At 46.4% G+C, this 22,289-nt stretch overlaps 1 protein-coding gene across 1 annotated transcript in view; it reads right to left on the bottom strand.

Annotated features, from left to right (window-relative positions):
• The window catches only part of DOCK1 (dedicator of cytokinesis 1), a 445,579-nt gene that overhangs the window by 364,594 nt on the left and 58,696 nt on the right, over window positions 1-22,289 (bottom strand). Inside the window, 6 exon segments of the mRNA XM_031957020.1 lie at window positions 7,459-7,531; window positions 9,188-9,286; window positions 10,425-10,549; window positions 14,865-14,990; window positions 18,365-18,507; window positions 21,388-21,460. Of these exon segments, the coding sequence (XP_031812880.1) occupies window positions 7,459-7,531; window positions 9,188-9,286; window positions 10,425-10,549; window positions 14,865-14,990; window positions 18,365-18,507; window positions 21,388-21,460 (639 nt within the window).

The following is a 22,289-nucleotide window of genomic DNA, read 5'->3' as shown; positions in this document are numbered from 1 at the left end:
CTCCAGTAAGAAAAGCATTCCCAAAAGTTATGCTATTACATTACATGGATGACATTTTGGGATGTGCACCTGAGGAACAAATGTTAGAGGCATGTCTACAAAAGACCATGGAAACACTAAGGAATTACAAATTGTACATAGCTCCAGAAAAAATTCAAAGACATGCTCCTTTTCAATATTTAGGATATGAAGTATACCCTAAGGTGCTTACAGTTCAAAAACTGTCCTTAAGAACAGAGAAACTAAACACCTTAAATGACTTTCACAAATTGATAGGAGATATCCAATGGATGTGGCCAGTGTTAGGCCTGACTACCTATCAATTGCGACCGTTATATGATATTTTAAGGGGAGACAGTGCTTTAAACTCACCACGCCAGCTTACAAAAGAAGCTCAAGAGATTTTGAGAAAAGTTGAACGGGCTTTATCCAATGTGGTTGAAAGAGTCACTCAAAAACTCTTGGAAACATCAGTTTTTGCCACACAAGAGGCACCCACAGCAGTCCTTCATCAAGGAGACAGTGTGATAGAGTGGGTGAACCTCCCGACACAACCAGAATAAAGGCTTACTCCTTACCCAGTGCTTGTGGCTAGAATTTTATCAAAGGCCATTAAGCGAGCAGTACAATTATCTGGGACAAGACCTGACAAGATATAAACCTTTTATACTAATGCACAAATTAATGTGTGCTGTGAGACCATCCCAGAGTGGCAAATTTTATTAGCCAAATTTTTCACATGGGTCTCCATTAAAGATAACCAGACTATTACATAATTGGCGATGGATTTTTGAAGAAAAGGTTTCTAAGGTTCCTCTTAAAGGACCAACTATCTTCATAGATGCATCCAAACATAATATTTGCACTGTATACTCTCGTGACTTAACTATAAAGAGAGCAGTCAGAACTCCTTTTCAATCCACTCAGCAGAATGAACTGTATGCGATCATTCTAGCTCTTACTTATTATCCAGGAAATATAAATATAATACATGATTCGGCCTATTCAGTAGGTGTGGTACAAAGAATTGCCACAGCCCAAATAAAATTTGCAGCCTCTAATATATATCAGCTCTTTAAGAAACTTCAAGAGCAAGTGAGAAAGCATCCAGGTAAGATTTATATTTTGCATGTCCACTCTCCTAGTGGACTTCCAGGTCCCATTTTTGATGGTAATTCAAAGGAAAATAGCCTTCTAACTATGTTGGTCAATACACCTTTATTCCAAGAAGCCCAAGAATCTCATTCTAAATATCATCAATCAGGCTGCTCGAGCTTTACGTTTACAATTTGGAATAAGAGAGGAAGCAAGGAGCATAGTAAAAGCCTGTGTGGCTTGCCTTCCTTTCCATGCTCCTACACTGCCTCCAGGAAAGAATGCTTGTGTTTGAGACCCAATGAAATCTGGCAAATGGATGTGACCCATTATAAATCTTTTGGTCACCTGTCTTTTATCCACATTGTGGTAGACACCTTTTCAGGATTCACTTTCGCAATACCAGCAGCAAAAGAGACAGCCCAAGTGGTCACTGAATTCCTCTTACAAGCATTTGCCATTACGGGTGTGCCACAAGCCATAAAAACAGGCAATGGACCTGCATATACTTCTAAACATTTTGCACACTTTTGTGCACAGTATAAGATTTTACACACCACTGGCATACTCTTTAATCCTCAAGGACAGGCAATAGTAGAGAGGAGAAACAGAGACATTAAGATGCTCCTCCAAAAACAAAAGAAAGGGGGAGCCACAGGTAACCCTAGAGAACTTCTAAATCTAGCCCTTTATACTATTAACTTCTTGATTTTTAACAAAGATGCACTGGCTCTGGCAGACAGGTTTTACAACCCACCGGAAGGGCAGTGTCCAGTGTGAGCAGCTCCACTATCTTTAGATAATCGCCAGGTGATGTGGAGAGACCCAGAAAGTGGTGAATGGAAGGGACCAGATAGGTTAACTGCATGGGGGAGAGGGTTTGCTTGTATTTCTAGAGGTGGAGAAGGAATCAGATGGGTGCTAACGAGCCGTATTCACCTTGTCCATCGCAGAGAGACGGAGCAGACCCTTGAAACGAAGGAGAAGAGCCAAGAAACATCAGGTGGTTCCGTTGCTGATTGTGCTCACCATTGAAAGAGCGTGGCAGTTATGGTATTTGAATCATAGACATCAAAAATTGTTGGACTTCAAAACCCTCAAGAATCATTGGATTCTCTGAGACATGATAAGACTGTCGTAGGGCTTGAAAACCCTCAAGAATCACTGGATTCTCTGAGACATGATAAGATTGTTGTAGGACTTGAAAACCCTCAGGAATCACTGGATTCTTTGAGACATAAGATTTTTGTAGGACTTGAAAACCCTCAGGAATCACTGGATTCTCTGAGACTAAGATTGTTGTAGGACTTGAAAACCCTCAGGAATCATTGGATTCTCTGAGACATAAGATTGTTGTAGGACTTGAAAGGCCTCAGGAATCACTGGATTTTCTGAGAAACAATAAGACTGTTGCAAGACTTCAAAATCTGCTGGAATCGTTGGATTCCCTAACACATAAAAAGACTGTTGCAGGACTTCAAAAACTTGTGGGGATCATTGGATTCCCTGACACGTGAAGCAATGGACAATAGACTGGTTCTGTTCTATCTCTTGGCTGCTGAAGAAGGTGTATGTGTGACTATTGTTTACATATTCTCCTTCTAGGACTTCTAGAAATCTTTTACCACATCATGTTGATTTATATTGTTTGTTATATCACTACTTGCATGTACAATTCATGTTTGTTGCACCACATCGAGCCTGCATTGACTGAGGGGAGGGTCATGACTAATAACCTGTATGTTATTGCTATGTGCTTGTGTAATACCTCCCATTCTGATGGGTTTGTGCATAAGACCCTTCAGCCCAGAAACCCACTAGCAACCCCCACTTCCCTTTGGTGCTTTTCATCTCCCTTCCTGAAATGATGGGGAGGGGGAGGGGGGAGTGATCACCTCCTTTCCTGAGAAGTCAGGAAGGGTGTGATCACCTCCTTTTTGGGGTTCTCACCTCCCTGAGAAGTCAGGGATGGTGTGACCACCTGTGTTCTAAAACAAAAGAAAGCGGGAGATGTAAAGGGCTGAAAACTCTTGAGCAGATGCACTTGGACAACCGAGCACTTAAGGCTAATTATTTATTGGACAATACTCTATTAGCATATGCTTGGAAAATGGCCCTTCCCACTATCCTGTGCTGGTGCAATAATTGGTGTATACAGAGAACTGTAGGAGGGACTGGGGGTGGAGTAAGACTAGCCAGGGTCACTTCTGGCTGGGAGATGAACAAAGGTCATGAAGATTCTGCTTCCATCCAATTCAATCCTATCTCTAATGACCAAGAATAAAGACTAAGGACTTTTAATTATTCTGACTCTGGCTGATTCTAAGGTATCCAGGGTGTTAATATGGTCATCACACAAGGTCCTACATCCTCTGCAGGAAGACCTCCAATGGAGGAGAACCAACATAGCTCCTGGGCCCGGCCGGCTACCTTTGGACAACTCTGAGACTGACCCAGTTTTTCTTTCTAGCAACCTAAATGCGGGTCTACCTACCTTCCCACATGCCCCTCAGCTCTCCTCTATGGGTGAGCAGGTCCAAAATGGCCCCGGCCATGGGACGGTCCTTTGGCTGTTTAAAGATGAGAGAGCCTGTCCCTTCCTATCCCTTTCCTGAGACCATAAGCAATTTTTCTATATATTATGCGATCATTATTCTCTACATGATAATCATGAATTATTAGAGTAGTTGGCGTTACTACGAGCCAGGCCCCTGCTGAGCATCTTACAAATCCGATCATCGCCTTTGATCCTCACAACAACGATGGAAGGCAGAAGCTGCTATCATCCCCCTGGACGGTCTCACCCAGGCCCCTTCTTTCTAAATCACAATGTTCACTCGCACGGCCCTCCTCACCAATCAGCTCTTTCCTGGACATTGTTGCCATGTCCTGGGTCCAACCACGGGCCTCTCCATCATCTGCCACGTTGACTCTTCCAACAAGGCACTATCCCTCAAATATCGGGGCTTAAGGGAAGATTTTTTTCCCCTTTAGCAAACATCTCGTAAGGTATAATTTCCCAAAGAGATAATGACCCAGAATGGGCCAAGTGTGACCCAGGAGCAACAATATGAAAAGATCTGGAAGAAGAAGTGGAATGGCTTTCTGGGGGCAGCCGGACAGCCCAATGGGGAAGAGTCAGGAAAACATTTTACTAGTTACGTGTTAAGGCAAAATTTTCAGCCTCAACTTCCCACTGAGAAAATGGGGCTAATAGCAGCACTTACCTCCCAGGGCTGTTGGTAAAGCTCAAATGAGAGACCATGTGCAGCATTAATTATAAGCCTTAACATGGCATACACATGCCAGCTGCACACAATATAATCTGGAGGGGTACTGGGTTGACCTGGACAAGAACAGGAAATGTAAGGTAATGATGGGCTGAGATCTATCCTGTTGGAGGGAGCGTGGATCTTGTTGAGATTCACTGAAAATATCCAACTAAGTCAAAGGAGTTCTAAAAAAACTTGTTTAATTAAGATATTTCTAATAACAATTGAGTCATCTCAAAATCATGTGCAGCAAACCCAGAAAGGGAGACCCCTCAGTAGTGTTTTCACTCCCAATTTTTTGAATTGTCCTGAAGTTGCTAACAGACTAAAGAGATGTTCCTCATTTGCTAAATTGGTTGCTTTGTCATGTGACTCCTTTGTTTTGTCACTTGCTAAGGCTCCCTACAGCCTTTTGGTCAAAGCCTTCGCCCCTCCATAACCATTTTTAGCCTCCCATCAGCCTTCTTTGTGACCAAGAACATTAATCATCCATCCTGCGAGTGCCAAATGAAACCCCATTCCCTCCCAATACCAGGACTTTGCTCGCCCGCTGCCTGTTAATGCCCTGTATCCCTTCCCTTCCATTCCTGCCATTCAATCCTCCAAGGTCCAAGCTGAGAGAAAAGAATTCTAGACCTCGAGCCATGAGAACTGAGTCCAAGAGCTTCGGTTTCCTTGTCTGCTAAATGGGGACAATGGCAGCCGTGGCTGTCAGAGGAGCGCTCTCTAAGGCTTGGGGGCTGCTGTACGGGGGCTCCCCCTTCTCCGGGTTCCCCAAGCTTACTCCGTTCTGGCTAACAAGATTACAGGGTCACTACGTGTGAGTTCCTGGAGGGCAGGACCATCTCACACATTCCTGGTTAGCCCCCGCAACATCCTCTTCTTCTTGTCTGTCCTGGGTGTCTGGTCTAGGACTCAGTGCCCTCTTGGGCGAGTCCCTGCCCTCAGGGAGCTTATATTCTGACAGGAGGCAGAGTGCAGCCTGATGGGCCCCAGGACCTCCAGACAGAAGAGATGACAAGCCCTGAGCTGAGGTGGATTTCCCAGGGATCCACAATTAAGGAACAACAGGGAAACCCCACTAATCAGAGCAGCCTCTTCCTAGTCCAGCTCCGTGATTCAAGGCTTAGAACCTGCCAATAGGAACCCAAGGGAGACAGAAGAGGGAAGAGGCCCATGGCCAGTGTCATGGCAGCAAAGAAACATCCTTAAACCTGCAGCTTTGCAAGGGAAAGAGCTGCCTCAAGTAATCAGAAAGCAGAGGTGAGATGGGCACAAAGGAACAGGCTGGTTTTCTTGCCTTCCACATCTTTTCTGAATTTTTTTTAAAATTCTGACCAAAATCAGGATATATCCTTTGTATGTCCATGGCAGGGGGACAGTGTAGATAGAGAATCCAGATGACAGACCAATGGATGACAGAGAGAGATAAGCACTTCTTTATAAGGAGCAGCCCCCAAGCCAAGGGGAGACCACAACCACTGTGGGCAGGCCAGTGCCCATTCAGAGCAGGGTCCTCCCTTCCAGAGGCCATGTTTTTACAAAAAGGGAAGTGAAAGGCCTCGGGATGGTCCCCAAGAGCAGCCCACGGGGCTACGCGGGCCAGCCAGGCCGGGTCTCCACGCTGGGGAAGAATGTTGGGTGAAGGGATTACCTGGTGAAAAGAAATCCTGGCACCGGAGGGCAGAACTAGGAGACGGGGCAGAGATACAAATTTAGGTTTGAGGTCAGGAAAAAACTTGTTAAACACGGGAGCCAGACCAAGGGGAACGGTGACTTCGGGAGATGGGGAGCTCCCTATGACCAAGCTCTTCCAGCCCAGCCCGAACGACCATTGTCAGAGACACTGAGATTACTCTGGTGCGGATGGGACTATGCGGCAATCGGGATCCCTTCCCATTACAGGACCCCAGACCAGCTCCCCCTCCAGCCACAAGAGAAGCCGGATGCGGTTCCAGCCACAAGACAGCACAGTGCATTCAAAACCAAATCCGAGTTCAAAATTCTGCCTCAGACACATATTAGCTGGGTGACCTTGGGTCAACATTTAACCCATTTGCCTCAGCTTGCTCACCTATAAAATGGGAATAATTACAGACGCCCAGCTACTTCCTGGAGCTGTCATGAGGATAAATGAGATAATGTTTGCAAAGGGCTCTGCTACTCTTGTAGTCACTATCACCACTTAAACAAAGCTGATTATCAAGAGGGAATTATGAGCTCCAGAGTGGGAGTGGCCCAGATCGCTGTGTCCACAAAGTCCTCAAGATAACAAATAGTTCCCAGTCTTGCACCTCGGCCCGGCTGCACATAGGAAGGCTTGCTGAGGATCACATCAGATCAGGCTTGAGAAACACAGGAATCACTTTGAAAGAGAGCAAGCGGATCCTGTCATGGTTTTAATTCCCTTGAAATCAACAGGACATTATTATTTTCCTCCTAAGCAAAATGCATGTAGCATAACTTTGGAGCTGTTGGCTGAAGTTTCACCCGGATGGGGCTGGCTTATTTATTAGAGATTTTTGGAATAAGAGATACAAATAACATCATTTCGTTCCACATAAAAGCCTAAGTCTAAATGTTTTCTGAATATAGAGAATAAAAAGAAATCACTGAGATATTGTAGAAAAAGGCAAGAAGACTGATTTTCCTTCCAAAACATATGATGTCAAATTTCAGCTACTTCTTTCAATTAATATTGCACGCAACTTGTTGGGCAGACGGCAGATCCCCTTCAACAAACACATATGGAAAGAAAGCTTTCCCTAAGATTCCCCAGAAGAGGCGGGCCTGCAGAAAATACTTTCTCCTAAAGGAAAGCCACTGTGAGTGAGGCAAGAGCTACTTCCATAAGCACGAGGTTAAGGCTGGAGGGGTTGGGCCCCAACACTGGCAATTCAGAAAGAAGGTTATGGAGTCAGAGACAGCCCTGGGGGAGGGAAGGTGACCCTTCTCCTAGGAAGCAACTCAGAACTCCCAGAGAGTCGCAGGGAGTCCTTCCAGCCGGGACGGCTCATTCTGAGGGGTCTCCCAAGGCTGCCGCTGCTCCCCTTCTACCAAACACAGAACGATGAGATCGAGCACTACTCACAATCCTGGGAAGACCGGTGGCGGAACGTGAACCTCAAGTGGCTGCGGTTGACATCCTCGATGGGAATTGCAACCTACATCAAAGAGAAAAAATTACAGGTATTCGTTACATCTTCAAATGGCTTCTCATTTTCAAGCAGAGTTTGAACCTCTGGGGGTCACAGCCCCTCCCTGTCCACTAGAGATTTAGATCCAGGGAGCCAATGGAAGCCTCTGCAGAATTCTGGGTTTTTAGCTGTCCTAATCACAAGTGATTCTGAAGGAAATCATTTATATTTAAGCAGCTATTAAAATATTCTCTTAATCATAAACTCCAGGTCCAGAATTCTGAGTTTTAAAGTTCTAAAGCATATCTTTCAATTCAGTTCTGGTGACAATGACAAAAACACTTCCTTCCCCACCAAGAAAGCAGGTTTAATCCCATGCTCCCAATTTCTCCTGGCAGGAGTTGTAATGAAAGCTCCACTAATACCCAGGAAACAAAGGCCGAGCCAGCCCGTCAGGCCAGATGGGAAAGGCGTCTCATCACTGAGAAACCACAGCTCGTTTGGAACAGCATTTTTAATTCCAATTTCTATTTTACGATACTGCCTCTCACTCTAACCCTCGATACCTGCATCCAGAAAGCCGGCCCCAGCCTTGATTTTCCAATATCTCAACCTTTGCACACCCAGGCTCAGACCTGGCTAGGGGCAGGTTCACTGGCTTAGATCAACAGATGGCTTTCTTAAGGAATCCTGGACCTCCATGTGACAGGGAGCCCAGTCTGGACATCTTGGGGTGGGCTCCTCACCTCCCTTGAAGTCACTCTGTCTCTGTTTCTCTGTATGTGTTTCTGTCTCTCTGTCTCTCTGTCGTCTCTCTCTCTCTGTGTGTCTCTGTGTCTCTCTTTCTCTGTCTCTCTCTCTCTGTCTCTGTTTCTCTCTCTCTGTCTCTCCATCTCTCTCTCTCTGTCTCTATCAGTCTCTGTCTCTCTCTCTCTCTCTCTCTCTCACACACACACACACACACACACACACATACACACACACACACACACACACACACACACACACACACAGACCTAACAGAGAGGAAGACAAAGTGCTCTCTTTGGCAGGACTCTGGTCATTTTTCGCCATGGAAGTCCTGTGCTTCCGTCCCAAAGGAGCAGAGTCTGCCATGTTCCAAGGAAAGCTGCTCTTGTTCCTTAGCAACCTTGGATGACTTTTGTGGGCTCAGCCATCCGGCTTTCTCTCAGGGCCAGTCAGCCCACAGGAGTACTGGGGGTGGAGAGCAGGAAAGGGAAGGGTAGGGAATGGGAGAGAGGAAAATAAGAGAAAAAGAAGAGAAGAAAAAGAGAGATACGGGGAAAAGGAAAGGAAGGGAGGGAAAGAGACAGAAGAGGGAGGAGAAAGGGAGGGAGAGGAGGAGAGAAAAAGAGAAGGGGCAAAAGAGGGGCCATGGCCCCTGACAAAGGAACCCGGATCTGGGCACACTGTTAGACCCCGCCACGGCCGCTGCTTTGTCTATAAAACTCTAGGACCCCTGCTCATCCAACCCTGGGATTTCATGGTCTCGGCCCAACAAAGACTCTCTGATCCTTCTGAAATGGGGCTGCGAACAGCCTTCTCTGGGACCCCACAACACCAGGAGCAGAAGAAGGAGGAAGGACAGAGGGAGATTGCAGGAGGGGCCAAATGGGGGACAGCCCAGAGGCAAAGGGTGTGCCTGCCAGGAGCCCCAACTACCTTGACAGTCTCGAACCACCGCGGCTGCTTCACTTGGTAGTAAATCACCGACTTGTACTCGGAGAGGGCGTCGTCGCCAGCGCCAGGGAAGATGACGCTCTGTGAAGGAAGGTCCGAGAGGTGAGGCTGGCCCGGGTTGGCCCCGCAGGCTTGCTCCCTGGCACACATTAGACAGACACACACACACCAAACAGACACACACTAGACAGACAGACAGACAGACAAGACACACACACACACACACACACACGAGGAGGAGGAGGGGGAAGGCTCAGAGACTCTGCACAGCAGCCATAACCGAGTCCTCCCTCGGACCATTCTAGGGGCTGAGAGAAGCCAGAGCATCCCCTCGTTTGGGCTGGGCCAGGGAGCTCACAGCTGAGGGGTTCCGGCTTTTAGGTTACAGGAGGAACAAGCCCCACAGCCTAGTTCCAGGAGGCGTTCCCGTGTTTCCTCCTGAACAAAAGGGTGGTGCAAGCCCAAGAAATGCCATGGCAGGAAGAGTGTGGAGAGAGGGGTGGGGCATCACACAAGACCTAGTGATTGCACAAGTGACTTAGCTCTTTGGGACCTCCATTCCCTGGGAGAAGCACCTCCATGACAGGGTTGTCTAATTGATCAAATGAAATAAAGCAGATCACGTGTTTACAAATCTCAAATCGAGAGAAAAATGGGAATGTTAAACTGGGAGCAGGAAAGTTTTTATTTTGAGCCCCTCAAGGGGCCAAGCAAAATGCCTTGTATGTAGTAGGTGCTTCATAAATGCTTATTAAACGGGAGCAAAGTGGAGAACAGAGGGGAAACTGGGGGAATATGATATAAAAAACACAAGTTCTGAACAAAACTTAAACAGACAAATTGATGAATTCATCACAAATCTAAATCTAAAGCCATTCGTGGGGACCTGGAAACCCCCAGTGCCAACCTCTCTGACAGGCAGAGGATGACATTCTACTCAAGGTTCCCAGAGAAGGAGGCCCAGGGTCTCCCGAGTGGTTCCCAAGGAGCTTGGGTCTACCAGAAGTCTCTGAGCAAGCTTGGGCAAGAAAGGGAGCACCAAGGAGTGGCCTTCCCCTTGTTCCTCAAGGCCCACACTTTAAAGACATTATCTCACAACAGACAGAAGCAAAAAGCGCTACAGATGAGCCAGGTTTGCTCCTTCACTTTCTGAAACCAAGGGGAGGGCCAGGAACAAAGGGCTCTGGGAAAAAGCGGCTCCCAGCCCCAGAAACGGTACCTCCAATCGCTTTCCATCTTCATCATAGACAGACACGGTGACCTCGACGTTCTTCGCCGTGGTCTTGCTGCCTTTATCAAAATCTCCTTGAACGAACGTTACATAAATATCATTCCGAACATCACCTGAGGGGAAAAATGATACCTGTAAAGTCAATCCATTATGCATGGCATGACGGCGAATTATGCAAACCTTGCCAAACTGCCGGCTACCCCCTCAGAATATTATAAATACTAGATCAGGCGATTAAGAAGCACTTTCCCAAACGAGGATCTTTTTAAAAGGCAGGCTAATGGTCATCTTTAGTCAGCAAATGCTTCTTTTTCACCTTGCCTTGTCAAAGATGAAGATACAGCCCAGAGAAACTCTAATTACCTCTTCTGGCCTTCGTGCAAGAAGTGATGCAACCGACCCACCACCAGAGCATCCCAGGTTCAGAACCGAAAGGAGCCTTGGCAGGGGGCACCAGCATCACGTTATGGATAACTGAGGCAGAGAAAAAGGAAGTGATGACAGCCCAAGTCCACAGAGGCAGGGATCTAGCCTAGAACTGTTGGCAGGAGCCAAAGAGAGGATGGGGAAAAGGAGAGTTAAAACAGGAGCCAAAGAAAGGACGGGGAGGAGACAAAACAGGAGCAATCTGGGGCTCCTCAAAGCATGGTACCCAGGGAATGGAAACCATGGCCATGAAGAACCATTGAAACTGGAGATATTCAGCCTGGAGGAGAAACTGAGAAAGGATCCCAGGAGCACAGAGTGAGCATGAGAAGGATGCTGAGAAATCAGTTCCTCCTCCTTCATTGTACAAATGAGGAAACTGAGAGAGGTTAAGGGACTGCCAAGACCACACATCTACATGTCTGAGGTTCGAGCCAGGTCTTCCCTTCTCCAGACCCACCCATGCACCACAGCCACTGACTCTCCTGGAGTACGTCCCCCTCAGAGACGCTCCATCTAGACACGAGAGGATCACTGTGTTTTCTGCCCTGGATCTCTGTCACGGATCCCTTACAACCAATGTCCTGCCAGGTTCTGCCTTTGACTCTCTTATCCCTCTCCACTTTCTCCCTATGAAATCTCACTGATTCGTCCCTTCACCTGTCACCAGCCTCAGTCTTAACCTTGCGTCCGAGTTCCCAACCTGTACTTTCAAATGTCCGTTCATCCACTTGATGTTCCAACAGGAGCTGAAGTTTAAAGGCTCTCCAACGTGAGGGAGCTTCCCAGAGCGAAAGAGCTGGATTTGAATCCCAGACCTGGAGTTTGCCACTTGCTACGGATGATCCCAGGAGCCCACCTTCCAAGCTCACCAGTCCCACCAACAGCCCCACCTTCCACATTTGAGACCTGCATAGATGACTTTGCCCCAAGGCTGCCTCTCTCACACTCCTCTCCTCTCCAGCCCCCCAAAGCCCCACCTTACTCGGTACAGCAACCGTTCTCCCTTCTATTCCTCGCCTCTCTGCACCCCCTCCAACCTGTCCTTCCTGACTCCATCAGAAGAACCCTCCTTAATCAGATATTATCATCGGATCGTAACTAGAAGCTGGGGGGCTGGCTTCATCTTCCCCCTTTAGTCTCCAGAAGAAAAAACCAAGCCTGTCAGAGAATGGCCGCCCACGATGACCAAACCAGAGGCAGAGCCAGGGCCTAATCTCAAAGGCTCTTTCCTAGACTGCCGTGGCCAAATCTGGCCGTTCCTCTTCCCAAAACCCGCACGATGGCCTATTAGTGATCAATGTCTTCATCCGGCTTTCAAAGCTTCCAACAAACAGATGCTGGCCAACCTTTCCAGCCCTCTCTCTTCCAGCCCCTCTGTTGCCTCTCCTACTTTCTGCCTTCACTCATTTTATTCCAGGCGTTTTTCTCTCAGGGCAACTCTTTTACATGGGACGTCCTGCTAGACCCTAAGTTTCAGGAGGGCAGGAACGGAGTCTCAACGTAACTTTGTATCATCACTGAGCCAGCTTCCAGAGGCCAGAAAGTGCTGCACAAATACTGGCTCAAACAAAGTGACAGCATCGTACATCTGGGACGCAAGGAGAAGAGGCAATTCTGGAGCAGCGCAGTGTGACAAACGGCCTCCGCGCTTCCCAAGCCAGCGGCCGAGCCCCACAGCCCCGCGGTCTCCATCTTTGGACTGAGGCAGACCCAGTACTATCTGCCAGGCTTTGGGACCGTCTCCCTCAGGTCATAGTGAGAAGGTTTCTGATCTGAGCAAAAGCAAGAAGGAGGAGAAGCCCAAGGCACCAATGGCGGATGAAGAAGGGCCCATTGAGCCAACGGAGAAGGACGGAAAGGTTGTTGAATGCCAGATGGAGACGTTCAAACTTGACTTGGTCAAAAAGCTAACTTTTCTATTTTGATTCTAATGTTTCTGCTTCAGCTTCTGACAAAAGAAAGGCTGGTTTGGCTTTTAAGAAACAAACTAATGTGTTAAGTTAAAATAAATTAAAACATTATTATAACCTTAATCCAAAGGACAACCCTAAAGGAGGTGACCAACAGGAGCAGGGGCCCATTCTCCTGACCCCAAGACAAACAGCATCTAATATTTTCAAGACAAATTTGAGCATCGGAATCAGGAGACTGAGAATCTGGGATCTGCCCGCAAATGGGATGGTGATATTGGATAAATCTCTTCCCTTCCCTAGACCAACGTTTTCTCATCTGGAAATGGACTGGGCCTTCTCTGATGCACTGGCTGGCTTTAAAACTTGATCAACTGACAAAAGATTTCAAATGCTGAAAAGTCAAAACCACACAAGCAAAACTGAAGAAGGGGAGGGAGGGAAGGAGGAAGGGAGGAATGGAGGAAGGGAGGAAGGGACGAAGAGAGGGAGGGAGGGAGGGAAGGAAGGAAGAAAACTGAAATAGCGATAGAATAACAGAAGTTGGAATCCAGTCTCACGTTCTTCCCATGGCACCATGTTGGATGTTGAATTTGAGAGCAAGGTTGCTACTGGTAAGACCTTTCATTCAATCTTTTTTCTTTTACTATTATTTTTTAATTTACAACTTTTTTTTTGTTTTCACAATTTTATTTCTTTTCAATGCAGGGAACCAAACAAGTATCTCCATAATACAGTACAATATAAAAATGACTGCACATCATCCTGTACACCTTGCTATTCCCTCCAAATATACAACAAAGTTATTGAGTAAATTTCTTCCTTTCCCTCTTTTTTCTCCCACCCTCACCCTACAGGTGGCTACCATTAGATACAAATTAGTACATATATGTAAAATTAATTTATAATTAGTTTTTTCTCTGGATGCAGATAGTTTCTCTTCATATGGCCATTATTTTCTAATGGTTTTAACAGGGATGGCTGTTTACTCTTAATAAAATCGAGTTTGTGTTTGCATTTTTGTTTTTCTTCCTGGGTTATTTCTACCTTCTGCATCCAATTCTCCCTGTGCAACAAGAGAAATGTTCGGTTCTGCACACATCGATTGTATCTAGGATATACTGCGACATATTCAACATATATAGGACTGCTTGCCATCTGGGGGAAGGGGGGCAGGGAGAGAGGGAAAAGTCAGAACAGAAGTGAGTGCAAGGGATAATGTTGTAAAACATTACCCAGGCATGGGCTCTGTCAATAAAAAGTTATAATTATGAAAAAAAATAAAAATAAAATAAAATAAAATCGAGTTTGAAAAGATCACTGTCATTTCCTAATGGCTGGGTAACTTCCATTTGTCTTATGGAAAATCCCATTTCTACCAAACAAGAAAGGGATGCAAGGAAGCCGCTCCCATAAGTCTTTCTCACACTATCCAGGGGATTGATCTGCAGGAGGCTCTTTACCCTGCAGTCTCATCATCTGCTGCACAAAACAACCTCGCTAAGAAAAGGAGAGAATCTGGATGTTGAGGGAGATGGAGAATACTTCAGAGTCCCTTAAACAGCCAGGGTCATATTAGGTGCTTCTTAAAGAAATGAACTCGGACTGTTCTTTGGACGGGCAATTCTGCAGCTGAAGCTCAGGACAGAGCTCACTGGGAAAGATCCTAAAGCTGGGAGAAGCAAAAGGAGAAGAGCAGAGGATGAGATGGAAAGACGGTGCCATGGGAACAACGGACGCGAGCCTGGACAAGCCTGGAGAGAGAGTGGAGGGCGGAAGGGTCTAGGGGGGACGTGAAGAATCAAGCATGGCTGACAGGCTGAACAACAATTCATCTGAGTAGATACCAAAGAAGACACACAGCATGATGAGGACTGAAGGAAACTCTAAGAGTTGGAGATGACGAGCAAACACTGGAGGTGCGGGGCACAAGTGTACCCGCTCCCCTAACTACCTGCCTCTGGACACCAGCTGGCCTTTACCAACCATGCGCCTGCTCCATCCTCAGCGCTACAACAACCATGGAGAAGGCCTTCCCTTCGCCAATCCAAGGGCCTGCTCCAGCAGCCCGGACCGCCTTCCCACTTACCCGGCATAATGATCTCCGGAAAGCCCATTTTCCGAGCAACGGCAGTGGTTCTGTCCACTAAGTGGGGAAATTCTTTGCGAATCTGGCGAATATCTCCAGGAAGAAGCTTCAGTGTTACCCACAATCCTAAAGCAGAAAAATCTGAGTTTAGACAAAATAGACACTAAGAGATTTTTTATTTTTCATGTAAGTCAGAATTTGAACTCAGGTCTTCTGAATCCAGATCCAGTTCTTTTCCAATCACATTCTCAGCACACTGCTATTACTGCTGCTGCTAGTATTACTGTTGCTGTTCACACTGCTATTACTGCTGCTGTCGTTCCTACTAATGCTGCTGCTGTTCACACTGCTATTATGGCTACTGCTATTCATACATTACTATTGCTACTGCTATTACTGTTACTGTTATTCATATGACTACTCCTACTGCTATCCATACTATTACTGCTGCTGTCGTTCACACTAATACTACTGCTGCTGCTACTAGTATTACTGCTACTGCTGCTGCTGCTACTCACCCTGCTACTACTGTTACTGTTATTCATACATTACTATTGCTGTGATTAGATCATACAACTACTACTACTACTACTACTACTATTGCTACCACTTCTATTACTACTATTATTACTACTACTGCTTCCATTCACACTAATACTGCTACTGCTACTAGTATTACTGCTACTGCCACTGCTGCTATTTATATTACTATTACTGTTACTGTTATTCATACTACTACTACTACTTTTTACTATTATTACTACTAACTACTACTACTGCTCCTGCTGCTGCTACTATTTATATTACTATTACTGCTACTGTTATTCCTACAACTGCTACTACTACGACTGCTGCTGCTGCTACTGCTCCTGCTGCTGCTGCTATTTATGTAATGACTACTACTATTGCTGCTACAATTCATACTCCTCCTACTCCTTCTATTCCTCCTCCTCCTCCTTCTCCTACTCTTCCTCCTACTACTACCACTGCCACTGCTATTTCTATGACTCCTATTACTCTGGCTACTGCAATTCACACTACTCCTACTGTTTCTACTCCTACTGCTTCCACAAAGTACTAACAATAATAACAATGATGATGATGATGATAATGATGCTGCTGCTGCTGCTGCTGCTGCTGCTATTTGCCTAACCCTCTAAAACTCTGCACAGAAGCCCCTCCAGATCTGCAGAGTGGGCAGACGTCAGTTATTAGAATTCTTCTGATCCAGTCTCACAGAAAAGACAAACAAGGAGCTGGAATGATTTTCCACTTGTCCCAGGAGTAACAGACCGCTGGCCAACCTAGGGGACCTCAAAGGCTTTCTAAACAATCCCATCATTTCACAGATGGGGGACCCACCCAGACTGACTGAGGTGAGCTGAGCTAAATGCCAAAATCACACAGCTGGGAAGTGCCCAAGTGGCAGGTTTTGAACCCAGACCATCTTAAGTCCAGGCCCCAAAATGCATTTTAGGGCAGAATCTCTAAATTAGGGTTCAGCTACATAGGAGAAGCAGGATCGATCACTCCTCGTTTTAAACCAACAAGAGGAGAAGAAAGTGGTTTCCAAACGTCTTGGAGCTCTGGCGCTAACTGGCGGCCTTCCTCATTGCTATGAAGGCGGGCTCTTTCCTGGAGGGGCAAAGTGTAAGGACAGTTGGCAGGGGCCGCTATTGCTGGTTTCTGGGGGACGGCAGAGAGAACCGAGGACAACAGGCAGGACGCTGCTACTCCTCTCCCCCATGTCAAAAAGAAGTGTTTCTTTAAGGAAAACGGGGGAAGCAGCAGAAGGAAATACACTATCTTAATTTGAAATCGAACATCTGGGAGATTCAGTCCCCTTTGACTGAAATAGTGTAGGCTTAGGGAGACTTTATGTTTGCTGCTCAATTAGACTTCATTTAAAAGGAACGTCTGAAAGGAGAGAGAGCTGAACACTTTTCGCCATATGTTTTTTGGGGGCGTTGGTTTTTAATCCACCATCACGGGAAGCAGCAATGGGCCACGGTGAGTAGAAGTCTGTCCTTGGAAAGAAAATCTGTACTCGAGAGTCGCCTCTGATACAGACTGGTGAGGTGACCCTGGGGGAGCCCAGGGGACACTCAACCCCTTGTAACTGGGGTACAAGGTCTCAAGGATCCAAGGTCATGAGGGACCCATCTACATAGCAGATGCCACTTCCACACCAAGAGCTCTCACGACATCAACAAAAATTGGTGAAATTACAAATCTAAGCCAATTGTTAAAAAATCCACACCAAAAAAGTATCAAGAACTCTTGGGGGGTTCTTTAGGCATCCATACTCATTCTAGGTTCCAAATACTTTAGAATAGCGCTGAGAGCTGTGAGGTTGTGAGACAATTTAAAATGTTTTGAAAAATGAAAAATGTAAGCTACAGAATAACGTCTACCACGTTAGATAAAATGGCAGCACTCATGGTATGGGCTAGGGCCAACTTGGGCAATAATGTCCTTTCCCAACTTTTTTCCAACACTCCCAATGTGCAGGCACCCATGGGTGCCTGAAAGTGACTCTTGCTATAGGGAGTATGGGGGAGCACGCGTTAAACAGCCGCGCTCCGGCACCTCTCCTCAACAACACATGGTGCCCATCGACACCCACTGTGGGGATGGGCTCACCCCACCCCTCCCCCAGCAGAAGGTCGACTGGTGGGAAACTTGTCACAGGAGAATGAAAAATGATAAAGGACGAGGAAGGAAGTGGAAACGGCAACATGGCTCTGGTGACAAAACTCAGGAACGACAGCCTGAGACAGGGATGGAAAGGAAGCAGTACAATCAGAGACGGCTGCAAGCACAAATGCCCGGGGGCACCCCCAAATGGGAGTGAGGACAGTAGGGGGGCTCCTTACTGAGGGGCACGGCCGTCCCAGATCATCCAGGGGACTCCCCACTGTGGCTGGGCAACTGGGAGTGAGAGCCCTCTGCACATGGAAAATCATTCCAGACATCCTGAAAATGTAAGACTTAGAAAGATGGCTGGGCAAGGGCAGAAGTCGGGCCCCAGCTTCATGCAGGTTCCCCTTCTTCCTACTCGGGCTATCTTAAGTAAGACCTTTGGTTTTCTTTAAAATGAGAACAAGAGTCCCCACTTCAAAAGCCCCGAGGATCAAATGAGATGATACAAGCAAATCTTAAAGGGCCACAGGAGCCCTGGCCACCATCACAAGCCCCTTCCCTCTCCCGGGTCTTCCATCAAATTGGGGGAGAGACCTCCACTCACCTGGAATAAGGTCGTATCCAGCTCAGCTCCCACAGCCTTAACAAGGCGAATCCAAGTTCTGAGCCCTCTCCACTCCATGCAGCCCAACCCGATTTTCCCAAACTCTCAAAATCCCCAGCAAGGATCCCCCATCCGACCCAGGAACATGAACAAGAAAAAGCCCACTTTTTTCACTTAATCTCAATTTTCATTTCATTGTAACAATGCAGTGAATAAATACTGAGTTCAGTAAGCCAGGCTGCTATTCACCCACCTTGGCCCTTGTGGTTGACTTCTTTTGCTGCGATCACTTTGTTTATAACGGTCTGCAGGAAATCATTCTCCCCTGCCACCCTGGGTGAAAAACGGGATGATAGGTTCAGCTGCTTGTGTCGAATGACGTCGTCCAAAGCTAGCCTGGAGGGTGCGCGGGACGACCAACACCACGGGAGACAAGGGGGCACGGGGAACCACAAGCCACCGTAACAAGGGGACACGAGAGATGGTCGTCATTGAGTGGTGACAGAGAGCCGGGTATTAGTCAACGCAGGACAGAGGGGCGGGCAGAGAAGCAACAAGAAAGACACAGGAAGATCATTGATCAGGACGATACTCCACTGGCCGAGAGGCAAAGCCAATCGGGGGGGCCCTGGGGCCCTAGCACACACACTCGGCGGGGGCCCGCCCGTCACGGGCCGCCTGGCGCGGGAGGACGGGGCTGCACAGAAACTCAAGGGAGATTCCGCACCCTGAATCGTCTTTAGACACACTTTAGGTAGCAGAGAACACATGATTCGAAGGAAAAAACACAGGAGACAAAAAAACTTTCAACACAGAAATGCTGCTTCTCCTTCCTACTTGTGAGACAGCTGGCTCTACGTGGAGGCAAAGATAATCCACGTCGAGGCGTTAGGGTAACGCCATGCGGAAAACAGGAAAGCGGGCTCATTATAAACAAACCCAAGATTACAAAGGTCGTTTGAGTCCCGCGTCAACCCTGCTCGGGGCATCAACTGGACAGACGTCGGGACCCGAGAATGAGGACAATGGAGCAACATGTGGACGGAGAAAAGAGGGAGAGAATCTGCCACATGTTAGGAAGGGACGTCCATGACGGACATCAAGGAGATGGGGAGGCGGCACTCGGGCCACACTGTCACCCCTGTGAAGGATGCTTCAATTTACTACCAGCAGAGAGAAAGAAATACATGGGGCAGCCTTCCCAGCATCTCTTCCATAGGGCAATAAATCCGTTTTAATGGATTAAAAGATGATTTCATTACCCTGGTACCTAGGTCTTCCACAAAGACCTAGTTGTACAAATTGTTTTACTATTAAAATCATGTTAAGCTTTTATCTGCAGTGTTGGATTATTTACCAGGCTCTAGGGGAAGGGGTCACAAATTACACTAAAGATTTAACATCCAACGTTGTAAAAACGGGACACTTTCCTAAAGAGATTGTGGTAAACTGGGCCATTAGGTAGGTGCTTAATAGAGTCTATCATCTTCCTTGAAAGGGAGTTATTCGGGAATTCATCACTAGCCTCCCAACAATAACACTTCCCTTTTTTGAACCTGAGTTTCTCCAATGGATCCTGTTTGCTGATAAATGATTTCAGTTTAATATTATAGTAAGTCACTGTCAAGTTAGCAAGAGACTCGGTAGAATACCGTAACAAATACCATTAAAGAAAATGAAAATAGTTGCATGTTTTAATTTTAGGAAAATGTTATTATCTCTCCTTTTACCGCCTGTTCATAATTCCTTCCCATATACAAAAATCCCAAAGTGTTTTCTCAATCGTGTTCCCCTTTATCACTTTTCATTAGCTACTGTTCCTAAAAGCCAACAAAATGGCTTTCTTCCCTAAAGAGATGGGCTAAAGATGGAGGTGAGTTATGAATTCTCTAACAACTGGCATTTTTCCCCCTTGGTTCTTGATTCCAAACAAGGCTCTCCTTTCTAAAAAGCACAGAATCACAGGTCCTAGAGAGTGGGAAGGTAGTCCTAACCAAGCATCACTTGGGTCCCCCCTTCCTACCGGCCAAACAGGCGCGGTATTCTTCTCCCCATTTCACAGGTGAAATAAATGGGGCAAGAGAGAAACAATAATTTGCCCAAGAATTCCCAGCTCTTTAAGTGCTGGGATGGAAAGGAGACTCCAAGCCAGTCTCCCACCAGAATATTCTTTCCGTTGCTTCATCTAAGTTCCCAGAAGATAAAATTACCAGAGGGAACAAGCTCAAATGACCCAAGTAATGAGGACCAGGTCTTCGCCCAGTAGAACTTACAAAATCTAGGGGTCACGGACAGATGTTCTCAACAAAGCCTGGCCCCATGAACCCGGATCTGCGTGAGAGAAGGCCAAGTTCCAGGCTCCAACAGTCAGACGGCATCGGCTCGCAAAGCCACAAGCCACCATTCCAAGCTTTCCCTTCTGTCCATGGTAGAACATGAGATGTACCAAGTAGCACAACCTCCGAATGCTCCAGGCGACGGCCGCCATGGAGGGCCCTTCCGTTTCAATTTTCCTAGACTCAATTCATCTCGTTAATTCTCCCCACAGAACCTATTAACGAATCATTCATCGGCTCCCATCGCTAAGGACACAAAGACTTCTAGGATCCCACCTGCCTCTTGTCTCCCTCTAAGGAGTTTCTGGCCAGAACTAGGTACCAACAGGTGAGGGCTATATTCAGGTAAAAACCCCCTGAAGGACTGGAAGGAGGGAGCACTGAGAGGGTAATTGGGCACCACCCCGAAGGCTTTGCCACTTGACAAAATAATGAAGTCCTCGATATTTAGTGGCCAGGTGGATTGCTTTATAAGGAGATAGCTAAATTCTATGGGATATTTTATATAAAATTACATTTACACAGCATTGTTTGGAAAATAATAATCATAAACATTGAGACACAATTATGTCTAGGATAAAAGAAATCATTTAAGTCTTTCCAGGTCACTAGGTGACAGTGTGTCCACCAAAATTAGAAAAAGAACAAATAAGAGGGGACAACATTCTGTAGGACCTATGAGTGAATGAATGAGAAAACCTGTTCTCTGGGCCAAGCCTCACGCTAAGCCCTGAGGATGCAAAACAAAAACTATGCTATTTCTATTCCCTAATTAAAAGACAAGTGAATTTTGGATGGAAAAAAACATACAGATGACATGCAAATATGGGTAAATTTCCCTCTTAGACAGTTGGCTTTCTGGAACTAACTTGGAGGATAACATGACAAACAGCCCTCCCCCAAGTCACGCTGCCCGGCGCTATCCCAGCGCCATACTTACGGCTGAAATGGAATGAAGTGCTGCTTATCTTCATCGTCTACTTTCCCATTAATTATATCTGTGACGTCCATCACTGCAACAAGAAAGAGGGAAGACTTGCTTAAATAATTATTTCTTTGGTTCTGAGGACCCAAATAAGCCTTCACTAAATCTAAGAGAAACTCTGACTTACTACTCTCAAGTGTAGATGCTTTCCATGGTGAGCCAAGACATTTTAAAGATATCAACAACAGTAACAATGAACATTAATGGGGTATTTTAAGGTTCACCAAGTAACTGGCGTCCTGAGAGTGTTCCAAAAGTCTTAACGAAGTTTTAAAAGGTACACATGAACTTTTAGCTTTAAATGGTTTAAAGCCCTCTGCTCCCTCATCGATGCTCAGAAAAAGCCCATGAGACAGATGCCAAGAGTGAAAATGACAAGTGGGATAAGTCAAAGGGCCTTGTGGAGCAGGCCAGAACGTCATCCATTTCAGAAGTCATTGAAGCAGCTGTCTAATTATTCCTGAGCTCTAATGGTTCTCCCTTCCCCAACAATGGTCTCAAGTCTGTCCCTTGAGCACAACTGACTCCTGCGAAGGCCTGGCACCAGGTCCACTCATGCTCACATCTCTCTGTCTCTCACCAGAGCATCCTCTAAGCCCTCACCACACCACCCAGTCCAATGCCCAGAGCAAGGGCATCTGAAGGCCATTCTCTAGTCCCTCTACAGAACATCTCTCTTCATTCTTGCCCTTCCCAGAAGCCCTGATCTGAAAATGAACTAACAATCAAATCCTGAAATAAATCTTAAATGGAGCAGAAATGGGTTACTTACATAGTCTGCCATTTATAAGCTTTTTTTTTTTCTCCAAAGTTTTTTAACCTAAAATTTTGTTCTAAAACTTGACTTATTCTCCAAC

The sequence above is a fragment of the Sarcophilus harrisii genome, chromosome 2 (assembly GCF_902635505.1).
Source record: "Sarcophilus harrisii chromosome 2, mSarHar1.11, whole genome shotgun sequence".
In the NCBI taxonomy this organism is placed as follows: domain Eukaryota; kingdom Metazoa; phylum Chordata; class Mammalia; order Dasyuromorphia; family Dasyuridae; genus Sarcophilus; species Sarcophilus harrisii.
This window is presented reverse-complemented; position numbering and strand designations above follow the sequence as displayed.